This window comes from Camarhynchus parvulus, chromosome 1, assembly GCF_901933205.1.
Source record: "Camarhynchus parvulus chromosome 1, STF_HiC, whole genome shotgun sequence".
In the NCBI taxonomy this organism is placed as follows: domain Eukaryota; kingdom Metazoa; phylum Chordata; class Aves; order Passeriformes; family Thraupidae; genus Camarhynchus; species Camarhynchus parvulus.
Genome location: NC_044571.1, coordinates 39,245,736 through 39,262,987, shown reverse-complemented (window position 1 = coordinate 39,262,987; position 17,252 = coordinate 39,245,736). Strand labels below are relative to the sequence as shown.

At 36.6% G+C, this 17,252-nt stretch overlaps 1 protein-coding gene across 8 annotated transcripts in view; it reads left to right on the top strand.

The window, feature by feature from the left end:
* PCCA (propionyl-CoA carboxylase subunit alpha) overlaps positions 1-17,252 on the top strand; it is a 271,373-nt gene that overhangs the window by 74,334 nt on the left and 179,787 nt on the right. For 7 of the 8 annotated variants that reach the window (XM_030945325.1, XM_030945350.1, XM_030945359.1 and 4 more), the window contains 3 exons: positions 1,610-1,741; positions 8,318-8,354; positions 14,190-14,268. In XM_030945325.1, the coding sequence (XP_030801185.1) occupies positions 1,610-1,741; positions 8,318-8,354; positions 14,190-14,268 (248 nt within the window). Of the gene's footprint in view, positions 1-1,609; positions 1,742-8,317; positions 8,355-14,189; positions 14,269-17,252 lie in introns of those variants that run through there. The other variant, XM_030945384.1, reaches the window with a different exon arrangement.

The window sequence follows — 17,252 nt, the reverse complement described above, 5'->3', positions numbered from 1 at the left end:
TCTCCCTTCTTTGTATAACCGTCTTCCCAACTTTCTAAGACAGCTATTAATCAAGTTGTTAATTCCTGAGTTGCTAAGCTAAGAATCCCAATGCAGTAGAGAATAGGTGGGCAGAGATAAACCCCCAGATGGTTCATTGTGTGTCAAAGCTAACAGTCCTTTGATGTAGCGGAGCCTGATGCTCTGCATTTGGTTTGGGTGTCCTTGCACTGAGCTTCCTTGTGTGTCTATAATGCTTACCTGGTCTTTTCTGGATGATCTTTATTTCCCTGTTAGCTAGGATGGTATGAAATAATCTACACAGAGCTGCTGCTGGCACACTGGTCCTGCTAGGAAGCTGCTGATGGTGACTCCCAAGCAGGTTGAGATCTCTTGGTTCTTATAAGATCACAAATAGGAGGATGTTTCCCAGCTTAAACATATTTTTCCTATATTCTGGGATTGGATCATGTACTTCCATCATGTAAATACACAGAGCTTCAACAAATGACTTTTTATCATTAGTGACTGTAACTATATGGTTTGTGTAGCATAAGTATGTGTCAGAAAGACAAAATACTAAGGCATGAATTGTGATACAAGAAACTGCTGTTTACCATTTTGCTAGTAGTGATATTAAGTTAGCTGCCCATTGGCTAGAAACAAGTTGGATTTAGACATTTTACAGATGTCTTAGAACGGGAAGAAGAAAATAAATGGAACTTTGAAAAATTGTGCAAGGCTTGATTTTTAAAAAAAAATTAATTTTTTTTGTTTCATCCTTACCCCTCTTTCATCTTCTCTTTCCCCATCCAGTACAAAAGATATAAAGTTACCTGAAACACATGTGTACTTGCTATTGCATCAGTAACTTTCAGGGAACAGTTCTGATAGAATTGTCTTTAACTTAATGTAGTACTGACCTGAGGAAGTTTGAAAAAATGCCTCTATCTGAATAACTTTGCTGAAGTCTATTGTTGGCATAGAGAAACAGGAAGAAGAAACATGCAGCTCAATGTTTTACCTACATATTGATGTTGAGGTATTAGAACATTTTATGTGAACTGCTTTCCACATTATTATTGGAGAAAAGTTGCCTGAAAGAATCAGGAAATTATTTCACTTATTGCTTTATTTTCAAGGTCTTTTATCTGTTGAGCTAAAGACTGAATTTTCATTGTGGTGTTTCATTGAGGTTTGGTTTTAGGAATGCGTACGAAATAGAATTTTAAACTGTGTTATCATTTGGCAAGTGCATCTTTGTAAATAATTTTTGGTTATTTCAATGGTGAATTAACAAACCTCTGTTTTCTGAAGGGATATTTTTAACTTCCAGGCTGGAGTACTTCCACTTGCAGCTATTTTTCTCTGGCCCGGCTTTTGATTTATACAAATGCTAATTATAGGGTTTTGAATCTGTGTGTATACATAGTTTCACAAGGTCATACACATTTTTAATGAACTGTCTGAAATATTTATATATTGCTCTGTTGTTATGTAAAGAGATCACTGCCTTATAAGTCTTGTTGTACTAGCTCAAAAAGAGAAAAAAGTTAATAGCAATATCTGTGTATGAAAAAGCTGATTTTTATTTTTGTCTCTTAAAGTTTTATCTTCATTGTCTTTGCAGGCATCAGAAGGTGTCACCTTCATTGGACCTGACACACATGCTATTCAAGCTATGGGAGACAAGATTGAAAGCAAATTGTTAGCCAAGAATGCAAAGGTCAACACGATCCCTGGCTTTGATGGAGTAGTCAAGGTGAGAAATCATTTAATTACTGTCTGCCCACTGTAGGAACAGTGTCTAAATCAAAGTACACCTATTGAAGGTCTGATGCAGAATCTAATTATAATTTCCTCTTCTTTTTCAGTAAAATGTAATTAAAAATGAAGTACAGATTTTTATTAACAAGAGAGCTTTGGAAAAGAGGAGAAAGTCCTTGATAATAAATGATGTATTAGGAGTTCTTCAGTGGAGTCTCTAAAAATACTTTGCTTTAAATTTAACATGAAGGCAGGTAGATGTGTAAAATGTCAGGTGTGGATTTGCCTTATTTGCACATCTTTACATTTCTCAGGATTTCTTGTTGGCCAAGATCTTGACAGCTCTAAGTTAAGTGAAGTTTGTTAAACTGTGTGAAGTTTCCATTTTGTGGTCAGTTCTGATGGTGCATATTTCCATGTGTTGCAAAATTCAGAATAAGGATGGGATGGGGGGGAATTTGACGGCTCTTTATCAGAATCTACAGCTAATGCTCTTTGTGTGGTTTTAGAAGGAATGTCTTCCAACAGTTTTGTAAAAAGGAACTTGTTATTTCTTTATAGTTTGTAAGGTTAAATAAGGTATATCTTCATTTTTGTTTATTTTCTGCCATAGTGATTTTGTTGGATTCTTACAAGCTTTCCTTTGTGTCTTAATATATTGTCTATGTTAATGTAGTTAGGCTTTTCTCTTTTAAAACCTTCACTGGATAAAAGTAAAACTTGGTACCTTATAAAATGTTGGCCTCCTGGGTTGAAAATTTTTATGCTTTACATGTCAAATCAACTTTTTTTCAAATGAAGTTTGAGTAAAACTTTAAGTTGCATGGAAAAGAGCATAGTAGCTAAGCTGGATTTTAAACTCTGTTAAGAGACAAATTACCCCCAAAACCCAACTAAAAGTGACAGGTAAATAGAGTACAGAGGGGCTCAGCCTCCACAGAATTACTTGGTCCTTTGAGGCTGCCTGGAGAACTTGACTAGAGAGAGAGAATGATAAAATCACAAAATAGCTGAGGTCAAAATGCCCAAGAGAATTTTCAGTACTTGTGATGGAGATGCATGATGTTTGTAATGTCTGGTAGCAGGATAATGCTGCAATGGGTAGAAGTGCAAAGACTTCTTTCCCTTCTGGAGGACTCCATATGAGTTTTGGACTGGAATTCATGGCCATGTTGAAGTCTGGGAGTGGCAAATTGGCAAATTTCAGGTTTTTGTTGTATGTTTTAGCAGTCCCCTGTGTGTGTGGTCCTTTAGCACTCGTAAGATATAACAGCAGCCAAGCTGCTGGGCATAACATTCTTTGTTCTGATATCCTGTATATTCTTCTAGGACCTGTATATTCCTCTAGGAATCCTGAAAATAACTTCTAGAAAAGCATCTAGCTAGGAGATAACTTTGAATTAATCATTTGAATACCACAAAGCATTCTCTAATGCAGAGTTAAATACTCAAAATGCTGGTTTTCTCATTGTATCAAATTAAAACTTATGTAGGGGTCTGCTATTCTACTAATAAAAAACCCAAACCTGACAAAGTAGGATAATGGTTAAGGAACAGATAGGCCTAGAACCAGTGCAGCTGAGCTGCTTTCCTGTATGCACTTGTTTCGTAGACCTTCAGTTGCACTGTTTTTGGCAATTATCTGAAGTTCCTGACACAAAAACGAAACTTAAGTGATGTGGTTGGCCATGGGCTGTATGCAACAATACCCTTAAAACCAAATGAACTGGAATGTAGGCCTGAGTTGAGAACTCCAGTCTTCTGCTATTGAAAGGATCTATGTGGTAGTTCCTTAATCCCAAAGTGTCCATGTCACACTGGTTTCACCTACCTCAGCCCTGCACGAGTTCTGGTTATCTGATGAGTGTTGATGACAAAGAGTACATATCTAAAAAAAAAACCCTAAACCCAAACCTGCAGTGTGCCCACCAAATAAGAGCAAGGAAAGTCCGCAGACATTGCCGGCGTTGTTGTCTCCATCAAAAAGTTGCAAATTTTAGGCTAACCAGTGCTTTGATAACCAATTATAGGAAATAAAGCTTCTGATAATCGATAGTGTCACACTTGCTATGGATCTAAATATGTGCCTGTGTTTGGTCTCTGATTTCCTTCCTGTAACAATGTCTTTTGCTCAAATGAATACCCAAATAATTAGGTCATACAGGATGCCTGATCTTTGGTTAGAGTTTGATATGCTATTTTGCAAATTTGGACTAAGATAGGAAGGGCAAAGCTGCATGATACCAGCTCTAATCAGAACAGCGACACACAAGGAACTGGAGACTGTTAAGGATTTCTGCCATTCTGTGGGAGACCTATTTTAGTCACAGTTATGAAGCTTTCAAAATCCTTGAGGGCTCTTTTTCCTGGGAAATAAAGATTATAAAGGCCTTAGGAAGGAGTTAAATGTCTGCTCGATGCTTAAGGTGGTTAGACCTGGCTTCAGCTTTAAAGAGGACTTCAGTAAAGCTGGAGGAAAACTGTATTTATGCCTCTGACAATGCTAGAAATTAAGATGGATCTGTTGAATGTATTCTTGTGGATGAATAGTTAAGGCAAACACGGGGCAACAGCTTCTAGTGCTTCATTATTCAACTCAAGACAGCACTGAAAATCTTTGTTACGAGGAGAGTTGTCTTTATCCTTGTTAAAAAGTGCTGCAGATACTTAGGTCCTTCATGAATAAAGACTATTTTTCCTCTCTTATGTTGCTTAGCACTCAGACATGGGAGACACTGCTAAGGTTTTGTAATAACATCTTGGAGAAGTTGCATGCAGAAGAATTCCCAGTGAGTAGTAATTAAACTAGAAATTTAAAAGAAGGAAGCCCTTCAACAGTGTACTTAAAGCGGGAAGGATTGAAGAGGAGGATGCATGGCATCAGACACCGCTAACTGTTCTTGTACTGGCAAATACTAGCAAATATGAAACTGAGTGGAAAGATGTGGAATGGAGAGGGCAGTTTGACAAAGAGTAATTTTCTTCTCATCCATGGTTCAGTTTCTCAGTTGGCTGGGGCAATTGAGAAATCCTGTTTGAACATATTAGGAACTGGAGTCTTGTGCTGTCAGCTAGATAGCCAACAAAAGTGATCAAAGGTAATTAATTTCAAAATGTGTAACTAGAATTAGTTTTATAAAACCCGATTGGGAGATGTAGTCATAAATGGTTTTAATCAAAAGAATTAGCATTAATCCATGTGAGCAATAGCTATACTAAAATTGGGTCTGAGATGATGTATTGACTGTAAACAACTAAAGGGGAGTACGAGACTAGAAAGTGGAGGCTGAGTAATGAGCATAAGAACATGCTGTGGTGAAAAACTGGAAAAGGAATGGCAAGGGAAGAATGATTTTTGTATTGTTTCACCATATACAGCTAGTTTGGTTTTATGGCTGGTAGAACGCAGCTGAGTGTAGACACAGAAGAATAATGTCTGTGTCTACTTAGTTTCGCTGATGTCAGTAAACACATTAGAGGTCTTCAGCTAGGCTCTGAATTTACTGTAGTTAAGTTTTGGGTGCCTGTTTTGGATGAATTTTTGCGCTAGGATATTGACATTAGGATTGAATGGTCACTGTTGGAGAGGTTGTTAAAGATTCTGGATATGAACTGGAGGTTCTCTAGGGCTATAGTACCCTCAGCCGTGAAAACCATGATGCAGTTCTTCATCATTAATACAATGTTTCACAGTTCTAGGAGTCACTTAATCAGCTTTACCCTGGCATTCCCCATATCAAGACCGTTTTGTTTTTCTGTCTCCACCTGCTGGTACCTGGTTGAGAGGCATGTACGTGAAAGTAGGAGGTTAGGAATTCTTACGCAAAAGGAGTATTTCATGTCTCTTTAACTTAATGGAATCACCTATTTGTGAAAACACTGACATAATTTTATAACTCTTAGGACTTTTATTAACTTCTACCATGACTTGAACATTTTTATTTGTACAATAAAAGCTGGTGCTAAAATTATATATTCCGTTACAGTTTCCAGTTTATTTTGGGAAAATGGTAATGTAGCTAATGTGCTTTTGGAAGAAATAGCAGTAAATCACTGAGGACTTTTGCTTTAAAAAATAATTTAAAGTGTTTTTAGTACCAGTGTGGTATTGTATATTTTGCACATATGGACATGGGTGTTAGGCAGTATGATAGCATTCACTTTTTTGCCCCTCTTGTGCAAATATTGTGTATCTGTCATAAGTTTTATATACCAAAAAGCTAAAACAAATGTCCTAACTTTCCTTGATTACTCAGACTGTTTCTGTATTTATGTAATCAGCAAGTGAAATTCATATTTTAAACATATTCAACATACCTTCTTATGGAAAAAGATCAAAAGACTTATCAGAGATAGGAATATATAAATTTCTTTTTTTTTTTTTGTTAGTTTTCCTCTTTAAATCACAGCATATTTTTGTTTTCTGAGTTTTCAGAAATGCTCTTTGAAAGCGAAAATTGGAGCATGCATGGATTTTTTTTTTCTCGTGTTTTAGAGTTTGGGTTCTAATATGTTAGAACTGTAAAAGAAACAGATGTTGACACAGTGTAAATTAATAACTGTGCTGGGCAGATGACTAAAATCTTTTCAAGCCTGAACGAAGACAATTAGTGCTGCTGATACCAATCAGTTGTTACTTAAAGTTGTTGTATGCATATGTAAAAATACAGTGGCAGTGAAAAGTTCCTCTATAATGATTTGCAGCTTGTCTTCCTGTAGATTACAGTGTATCAGTTAGCCACTTGTTTGCAGGTAACTAAGTGAAAAAAGATTACCCTGTTTGCTTCCCCCCCTTAATTCTATTTTGCAAATATGTGGGGGAATTTGCAAGAGAAAAGAAATGTAAAAGTTTCCTTCTCAGCTATAATCGTGGCTCTTCATCAGTCATCACTCTTCCTGCATTTTGTTCAAGAGGCTCTAATTGTCTGCATTTGGCAGGTTTAACACTTCCTGACAGAGAGGCTATTAAGGGGAAGTATTCTCGCATAACTGTCACGGGCAGGAACAAAGAACCTTCAAACTCAATGTGTGGAAACCACTAACATTCTTAAATGACCCTTTTCATGCATTTTATCCCTTTAAGCTAAAATTTGGAGGGTGCAGGGTCATGGAAAGCAGCAAGGTGTAATAAAACAGTAAACTCTTGAGGTTTTTTTTTTGGGGGGGGGGAGTGAGGGGCAAGGTTTTTTTGCTAGATTTATCTCTTGAGTTAAAAACAATTGTTATTTGGAAAAATCTCATTAACAGATGTGACTGGAGTAAAAAGACTTAAAACTGATGTTGCTTTCAGGACTGCTTTGAACTTAACAAGCACCGATTTGTGGAGCAGACTAGCTAATGAAAGGAAATTAAATTTTCTGACAACTTCCCCTGCCAGCCCTCTTATTCTTCATGGGGCTGTTACTAGGTACTGAAGACTTTTAAAGAGGATTTTGTTTTATTATCGGACATAAATGAACCAGGTATGAACATTTCTTATGTATTTTTTTTTAAAGTTCTGACCTGGGTGCTTTTAAAATGGATTGCCTTGAAAGCTTTAAAAATATCAGGTTTCAGTTTAATGTTCATAAGTCAGCCCCCATAGTTTCAGACACACTTAGCAGCTGGTGGTTTCCAGACATTACTGCCTTCTATACAAATTTTTTAATGTATGTCATGGGATAGTATAAATATTAGCAAATTTGGATGGAATTTTCAAGCTTAATGTGTACCACGGTAATTTAACCCTTTTTCTTTCTAACTTTGTATAATGGAGATATACTGTTATCAGTAGAAATAACTACTGCAGGGGAAGTGATTTGGTTATTGAAATGTAAGTAATTCAAGTATTCTGGTTTTTATTCACTGAGTTTCCCAGGACTTTTTCCTGTACCAGGCTACAGTAGTATGAGACAGCTGAAGCAATAGGTGGCATCAACAAAAGAATTTGTAAAGTTGGCTTACGCAACTCTTAAATGAACACAATTATGGGAATCTTCTCCTTTCAGATACAGTTTAAAATGATGCATTTAAGGTTTATTTTGTCTTCATAATGCAGAACTTCCAAAACTGAAGTGCTTGTGTTCTTTCTTGAGTAAACAAAACCCATTTGTCTTTGAAGAAGTTCTACAAGGTTTTTTTTTCCTGAACTTGAATTACTCCCAAACAATAGAGAATCAACTCCCCCTACTGACAGCAATCAGGAAAACACAAGGAATACCTGTGAGGACAGAAACAAGCTGGTAGTGGACAAACTTTAACGATCTGATTTATGGTCCATTATTGATTGTAAACGTCTAAATTCTAGCATTAAATTCCTACAACTGCAGAAAATAATTTTGCGATCCTGGTTGTGTTTCCTGTCAGCTGATTCCTTGTTGCTTTGAGTTTCTCAGTGCACTAATGATGAGGTAGAATTTACATTCCACTTATGGTATTAATTTTACATTCCTCTGGCTGAAAAGGGTCAGGAGGTTGTAAAATCAAACATTAAATGAATCGGAGGAGACAGTAGTGCAATATATGACTGCCCTCAGGACATAGTGCAATGGCTGATGGGATTAACGTTGGGTCTCATTTCCTGCTTTTACAGGATGCAGATGAAGCTGTCAGAATTGCAAGGGAAATTGGTAAGTTCTTAAATTAGCTATGGTGGGATTTGTGTGCCTCTCAGCAGACATGGTTGACTAAATTGAATGTGTAATAAGTAATCCCTATAGAACAAATAATGTTTTAATAGTTTTTAAGTTCCCTGTTGCCCATAGGGCTGGAGGAATCTAGGCATTAACGCCCTGTCTCTTAAATCATCAAATTTGAGCTTTTCAAACTGGACTTTACAGAACAAGTGCAGCCATGATTTGTGGAATGAATGCAATATGCAGTAATGAATACCTTACTAAAGCAGTTGCCTGAAAGCATATTTGCAACTGGACATGATAGTCAAAAGTTAGGCGTGGTGCACTTCTCTGTATGTGGAGACTGACACCTGTGATGTTATGATCTTCATTCTTCATCACTGTGTGGACTGCAGCTAGCTTGAATATGAGCACCAGCCTTCTGTGCTTACTGGAATAAAGTCACTATTCAGCTTCTGGGTATCTTACAGAATGGTGAAAAGAGCAACCAGCAAATGAGTCTGGGACTAATTTTGATGAAGGTTAAGTGTAATATGTGTTTAATGAGTTTTGGCTTTTATTTACTAAAGCTTGATATTAGTGAAAATGCTAAACCATATGCTTGAAATTACACGTTTTTAAATGCTTTCTAGAAGAGGAATCTAATGCAGTAAGATATCTGATTTTTCTTGGGGTTTTTCTTTAATTTTCCCTTTGAGATTGCAACCATGAGAAGCTATTTAGGTTTATCACAGGTAGATAAACAGCTTTTCACCTATGTCAAGAGCTATTGCTGTGCCTTTATGTGCCTGATAGAAAGTGGGAGTTGCACAGCTACAGATAACTTCTTAGCAATGCAAGATCTTGCTGCTTTCAGTTTAAGTTGGGGCTTTTACCCTGCACTGGTTAACTGCTCTGAAACCCCCCTTAGGCTTGTCTGACTTTTAGGCTGACACAATTGAAGTCAGCGTTTCTGTGAGTAGTCAGGCTTTGTGTCTTGGTTGTGAAATCCAATGATAAGTGATCACTGTCATGGGAGCATCACCAAAAGAAAGAGTCTATTAACCAAACTGAAACATTCAGAAGAGAATAGTAAATAAAATTTGGTTTAGTCCTGCATAAAGACATAGTAATGTGATTATTTCAGTTCACTTTCTCTTCAATACCCTTTCTTGCTCTTGTGTTTTAAAGATTTCCTGCAGGTATTTTCTTAAACAGTTTTGATGAATGTAAGTTAGAAGGCATGCAGTGGCTTTCTAGACACCCTTTAAAATACATTCTTTTTTAATTTTCTTCCGAGTTCTTCTGGTGTTCTGTTGACTGGTTCCTGTCTTTGATATCAGTAGCACTTTGGAGGTCATTATATCAAGGCAGTCTTAAATCTGTGATAATAAAGTCAATTACAGACAGCTGGGTGGTGCTTTATTTAGATGAAAAATTCTTAAACTGCTTTGATACAAGAAGGGTTTGTACTACAGTGCCATGTAGTGAAAGAAAATTATTCCTTCTAGCTTTTTCTCCACCCATGGTTTGACAAGTTGATCAGTTTGGTTAAGCTTCTGTCTAATTGTAATCACTGACCAGAATTAAAGATAGTGATTTTAATTTCAAAGGATCTAAGGTAGAATGAAATTATAGTCTCTTGTGTATGTATGTAATGTATTTGTCCTTGTCTATGAAGCACTTGATAAGCAGTGAAATACTTTCAGATTGTTTCTAATTTCACTAATTCCGTGTTTCAGTCTTCTAAGAAAGCTTAAGTAATTCTTAAAAAAGTGACTGTGGGTCAGTGCTCAAAACAGTAGAACTGTGTGTGATGCTCTCTTGCTGCCTCTTGTTTTTTTTCTGCTTCTTCCTGCGGTGTTTTGGCCAAATATCCAGTAGTAGTGAAGCATGGCACCTCAGAGTTGAGAATGCAGCCTTTACCTGTTTCAGTGACTATTATCTATGGATACACATTTTCTAGGTGTGGTAGTGAAACCTTCTTTTTGCCCCTGATTTAAGATGTTTTCCTGTATTGTGTAGAGAATGTGACAGGGAAACTAGGTTAAATCAGAAATTGGAAGAAGTTCAGGCACAAATTGCTGTATTGGCTCCTTTCTACTGTCTCTGTTTTCTATTTGTTGGTGTGGACTGTTGTGCTCTTCTGATCCTTTCTGTATGCTTAATTGCATTGGCCCTTTTCCCATGCTGCTTTTAGGTCTGTTTGTAGGATTGTACATTAAGAACTGTTGGCTTCTTAATTCTGAAGCATCAATGAAACTCCAGAAAGTTTGACTCCTCTATTTGAAAGGATTGAGCAGCTATGAAGTGCAGTCAGTTAAAACAAAATGAAAGTCTGTACAAAACTGAAAAGATGAACAAGATGGTTTTTTTGTCATGTTTCATTTGATGTGGGTTTAGTTAGTGCTTGCATTTAATGGATATTAATGGATTTAATAATAGATATTGAAAAGAATTCTGTATTGTCACATGCAATATTGCTAAAACTGATATTGCACAATGTGTTCTGTGGTCTGCTACCTGCAACTTTTTAAAAATGGGTAAATTACATCTAAAAACCGTGGTGGCAAAGGGTGGGAGCTAACAGTTGCAGGACATCAGAAGTTTGTTTACTCCTTTTATCATTCAGATTCTCAGAACAGTAACTGTCCTGGAAACAAAGCAGTCCTAACTTATGAGTTTACCTATTTAGCAGCAAGACCAGGTGCAGCGATCTTCAAGTCTGACTGCTTTTTGCTTTCTTGCCTCCTAAGATCTTTAACTCCATCCTTAAGAGGCGTCACAGGATTGGAAAACTATAAAACAAGAGTAGGTTTTAATCTCACATGCAATTTTAATTTCACATAAAGTGGCATCTAATTTGAGGGAGGGATTGAAAACCTAACACCTACTCAAAAATGTGTCTGCTTTGTGAGTCTTTTCATTGCTGTTGTTGTGGGTACTTACAAGTAAGTGTTAGAAATTGTTTGCATGCCTCTCCCTTCCCATAACTAATCCAACCAATTCATGGGAACATACTTTAGCCATTTTGATTGCTACAAAAATGGAGAGTGTTGAGTAATACATTCTGATCCCAGTATCCTCTACCCAATATGTATGCAAAACTTAAATTTTACAAGGCCTTCCTTTCAGTCTTTGGTATTGGCTAAAGAGCTGCTCTGTAGCTGAGTTCAGCTTAGCTCCCCAAGGGTGAGCAGTGTGTAACCTCATATTTGGGCAAAAATACCAGTACCCTTATTTTCAGGTGACTGGCTAATTTACATACTAACATGTAAAGGTCTGTTGCAATTTTTCCTTCTCAACCAGAAAAGCTGTATATATTTTTTCAAAACAGGCCTTTATTTTTTTTAAAACTATTTTATTTTTACTTATGTAGTGGCACTTGGGAGTCTTGTAGGCCATGCTTGTCTACAAGCCTGGCTGACATATTATCACTGTATATAAAAGGTGGGAGGGAGTGGAAGCAAAGTGGTGCTATACTTGGTGAATGATACTAGTAACCCATGTATACTCCCTGATAATTTGACCATGTGAGTTGTGATAGATTTTTGAAGCATACAAAGACTTACCAAGGCTCATTTTTGATATGCCTGTTTTGCTTTGGAAATGAAAGAACAGTAAATTAGGACTAGATTCTGCTTACAGAATTAAAATCAGCAAACCATTCAAGGGACTGATATTGTTAGACTGAAATTGGTAGCATAATTAATGATGATTTTTTCAAGTGCAGGTAACAATGAATAACAGATTAAGTGATGAAAATTGCCTTAGTGCATTTGCCATAATAAGGCTTAAAACAATGCTTGTTTTAAAATATCGCTCCTGCAGCTTTTGGGTTGGACAAGGTCTCCAGATGGTGATAATATTGCCAGAGATTCACTGGAGTTTTCCAGTAAAATCTCATTTCTTGCATGGAAGTTATACAAGATGTGCTTTTAGCTTTATTTCAAGATATCCAGTGACTTGTGTAGGAGCCTAGCAGCTGCCAAGGATCTGGAGATGCACCTACAGCATCAATAAAATGCTCTTGTGTAGGTATTGCATATACTACATTTCATGAAAATTGGTTGAGCTTCACTGTTGCTGCATGTAATCTAGAATTATTTTGACTTTACCCTTCAATCTCTGGGGTTGTAGAGGCCTGGATCAGGGTAATTGTTACTCTGTGGTTTATCCTGTACTTCTATGGGCAGTATCAGATATTTCATAAGAAAACCTAAGAGACTCTAGAAAGGTTATTTGCATGGCTCTGTTTGGTCTTAATCTTGTATGTTGTAACAAGAGACTACTTTAGACTCCAAGGCGTGGAGATTTATATCCTTTTGGTAATCCATGCCTGTAGGAGCTTGGTTTGTGCTCTACGTATGCTTAACTATGACCTCTCTACAGCTTTCAGCCATGTGAATGCTTTACAGCCTGGGGTTTCACAGTCTAATAATGTGTTAAGTTGGAAACTATTTTACTGATTTTTTTTTTTCCTGTTTCTTTGTTAATTTAATGTTCTCATTTACTGTTGCGGCTTTTCTGCCTTCCAATCAACACTGCTGTTCCTTATGCTTATCTTATGCCTTTTTTTTTTTTGGTATCCATTTCAGACTTTTTAAGAAAACAAAGATTTTCCAGATCTTGCTGGTTTTAATTTTCTTCTCCTGAACCTCCTTTCAGTTAGATCACTATGAGTCGGACGTTGGAATGTTGTACTGCTGTCACTTAACAGAGCAAGAGTAGACCTACATTCCAGAAAGAAACTGTAAATATCAGTAACACATATGACAGTAGACTGGACCACTTCTAGGAACCATACTCAATTTTCTCTTTCTGTCCCCATATCAAAGCCTTTTACACAATATATCTTCAGTTCTCAAGGACTGATAGACTCTTCTTTGCAGACGATATCAACTGGTCTCATATTTGCCTAATGCTGTGATTTTCATTAAATATTCTGGAGACCAAAGGCATTAAGAATTTTCTACTATCCTAGAAATGTCAAAAGTATTTTAATCAGATCCTTGATTTTTAGTTTTCTGCATGTTCGTGTAGAGAAAGGTGATGTTCTCTGGTATGATGGAATTGTATCAGGAGTTGCTTTGAATGAAATAATTTGTAATAAAAGATAAACAATCTTTACCAGTCTGCATTTAAACTGTGTCCTTTTTTACTGTAATTTTCTAGTTTTCAGAAAAGGAAGATCTGCCTCATATCCATATTACAGTAGCTTGCTCTATGAGTAAGATATTGCTGGTTATGGACAATGCTGACAGATTTATGCTCCTTTTTTTTTTTTTTACTACATGTACATTTGGGGAGAATACTTTTTTAATTGTAAACAAAAGTAATCTGTGTTCTGATACTGCTATATAATATCTAAGCAGCACAGCTCTCAAGCTGCTCTGTTATTTAAAATGTTCTGCACCAGAAGTGTTGATAAAGATGCATATTTGTTTACTCAATCTTTAGATGAATTTTATGAAGGTCTACTAATTTTTGCTATCAATTAAAAATATTATTTAAGCAGCAACAAAGGAAAAAAAATATTCCTAAAGAAATGTGAGCTTAAAAAGGTCAAATGCCTTATTCATAAATCACTTCATTATTTGGGAATAATTCATTCAGTGTTTTTTTGGTATAAATGAATTGGAGAAGACAGCCTTTCTTGGCTGTAGAAATTACTGCACTGACAGCTAAGTTTTGAAAAGAAAAAATTCACTTCTGTTCTCCCTGCAAACAAAGTGTTTTAATAAACGAAGTTATTGTCTACTGGCTTTATTGGACATGTGGTCAGTTGTCATGTTCCTCTGACCAACTGAACAAAGTTTGAACTTCTGTCTAATTGTTCCCCACTGTTAGGCTACCCTGTCATGATCAAGGCCTCAGCAGGTGGTGGTGGGAAAGGCATGAGAATCGCTTGGGATGATGAAGAGACCAGGTGAGATGCTGTCCAAAAGCTTGCCTTGATGAATGCTGCAGTTACTGAAGTCCCATTAAGCCATTGTAAGCTGACAGTTGAGCAGATATGAAATGTTAGACAGAGAAATTGGATATTATTTGGTTTTCTCCTTTAGCACAGTGAGAAATATACTTTGGAAGTTTGCATGTGCCTATTTCTAATTGATTATTGCATAAACCTTACAAAACCTCGTCCATTAATTTGAATAAAAACCAACATTTACAACTGCCGTTAGTCCAATGTTAGACTGTAAATAACATTTTGCTGTATGCCTTTCAGAATGCTGATTTATTAATTTCTCTGTGTTAGGTAGAATATTTATTGGCCGTGATTCACAAACATTAATGCATGCCATTAGTTCTGTTGAAGTTGATGAGTCCGATCATTCATACGTGGTAGCACATAAGTGTTACCAGAATGTGCTCTAATAAATTGCATACTTCTGTGTTTAAACCATTTGTATCAGCAAACTATTGTACTTTTGTCTGTTTTGAAACAACACAGTTTCAACACACAGATGTTTTCATGTCTCTTATTGGTTGTCTGAATCCTGAACATTGCATGATGCTTTGTTGTTGACTCAGAATTTTACAATCCATTCTCTGCTGATGTTCTGGCAGTGAGGGAGCCTGATTTCCACTCCGTATGCTGATCTTACAGAAATGTGTATTTTCTGATTTTTCTAAACTTGTGATGAAAAGCCTATTTGATCCAAAATAACCTGAATGGTTTCCTTTCTGCATGGCGGGAGCAGCCCATGTGCTGGAGTAAACGCGAAGTACAACTGAAATTTTCATTAGTTTGATTTAGCCACCTGCAAGACTTCCCTCTGATTTTTCTGTCCCCTGTTAAATTTTTGTTTATCAAGACCTAAAAACTGGATGAAGGAATAATGAATGTCTAGCAGTTAAATTTTGAATTTAAAGAAAACATGGTGAGTTTATTTGTACCATGCTCTGTGTAGTCCATTTATATTCAAATCTAAATAGGAAAATAATGTTTGTGCATTAGAATGAAGATCTAGAATAACCTACTTTCTTAAAAGGATACTTTGTTGCTACTGCTTTAGAATCCAAAATTACTGCCTTGATCTTGTGCAGGCAGCTCTTCATCTGTTGGACTTGAAAGGAAGGAGTTAATTTCTTGTTTAGTTCAGAAAGAAGCAAAGGAGCTTGATTAAAGTAACTGTTTTAAAATAGAAGTGGATCTAAAGTCATGATTGCTAATTTATTTTGGAGAAAGTCTGTGGTTATGGAAACCACAGCCAGTGCCCAACCACCCTCTGGGTGAAGAATCTTCTCCTTGTTTGAAACATACTTTTGGATTTTCAGGCTAGTTGAAAACCTTTCTTGTTTCAACTGGCTTTGTGTACAATAAGGAGCCTTAAATTAGTGTGTGACACGATGGCAGAAATAGCCACTGGAAGTGGAAAAGACTGATCTGAGGAACTTAATCACTACTGTTACAGAATTATTCTCTGTGGTAACTTACTGCTTCATCTTTCATGTCCCTTATATATGCCAAGTGGTGATAATTGTTTAGATCCTCTATTATTATCTATATAATAATATATACTATTAATATAATAATTATTATTCCTGCTATAGCTAAGATTTCTGTTAATTTTCAGCTAATATTTCTAAAAGAAATACTGGTACAGTTTTGTCAGTGTTACAATTTGTGTTTTGAAACAGCTGTTCACACGCTCTTCACTGTTGAAGTCTGCAGTGTTGACCCCCCTCTCTGGGTAGGGCTGCTGTTGTGTTTTTTAAGATCTGAGTCCCTCCCATTTCTCAATTCTATTGCTTTTTTCCTAATTTTGGTCAAGTTCTAGAGTTGAATTTTGTGTACAGTTCAAGCCACTGACACCCACGTCTGAAATTAAAATTGCCTTATGTTCACTCTAATGTAATCCCTAGCTAGATTTCTTGGTTTTGAGAAGTATAATTTAGCATGCCTTTTCTTCACCTAATAGATGCCCACTTGAAATTATATTGAAAATGAAGGGCAGATTTCTGAAAAGCAGTTTAGCTTAAGTTCAGGTTGGTAATTTTTTTTTCTTCAGCCTGAGAAAGTTCTGCTGTGCTCTGTGTCTAAAACTATTTTAACTGAGTCATTGATCATGCCAACTCTGGTCTTGTATGTGAAGAGCCTCTGTGCTTGCACCCCAGCAAACCTGATCTGAAAGTGCTTTCCAGGCACAGGCAATGTGAAGTTCATGATGCAGTACAGCAGAACATGACCAGGACGTGTCTGACTACCTGCACCTCATCTGTATCATTCCCTCTTTGTGCAGAAACTGAAGGCTTCTTGCTTCCAGTATGCTCATAACAATTGTACATCTAACTAAACCTTTAGGCTTCGTGGCTCCAAATGGTGGCATGGCAGCTCTGAAAAGGAGTCAAATTCAGGACTCTGTCTTTTCCAGAGAACAGATTGAAATTTTCTGGCAGAGGTTGTGATGGGTCTTTGCATGTGAAGGCACTTACTTGCTTGTAAGTTGAGTGTCTGAGGTCCTCATGCAGAACCTATTGGCCCATGTTTTAAACTCTGTGGATTTGCACATAGAAATTAGTTTCTTTAGCTAGTAGCTTCAGCTGCAGACATGATAACGTCCAAGTTGGAAATTTGTTCTAAATTATTTAAGAGTTACCTCTGAAAAATTTGGAACTTTGTGTTAGTAATTCCCCCGCTATTGTCTCACCTTCTGTAACTTTTCCTAGATATTCAGGTCTTGCATGCTTAGTGGGTATCTGTTTTGAAAGTTTTTACCAAGGCAGCTTCCAGCAGCAGATGTTTAGAGAGATGATTTTGTTTTTTAACATGTAATAATAGGAAAATGTAAATTGTCCTGTTTCTGAAATTCTTCTGTGTGCTTATGCCCATTTTATGAATGAAAATCAAACATCTGCTCTCAGATTCTAAGAGCTTCTTATAATTTCTGTTCTGTGGTGTTGTGCTTG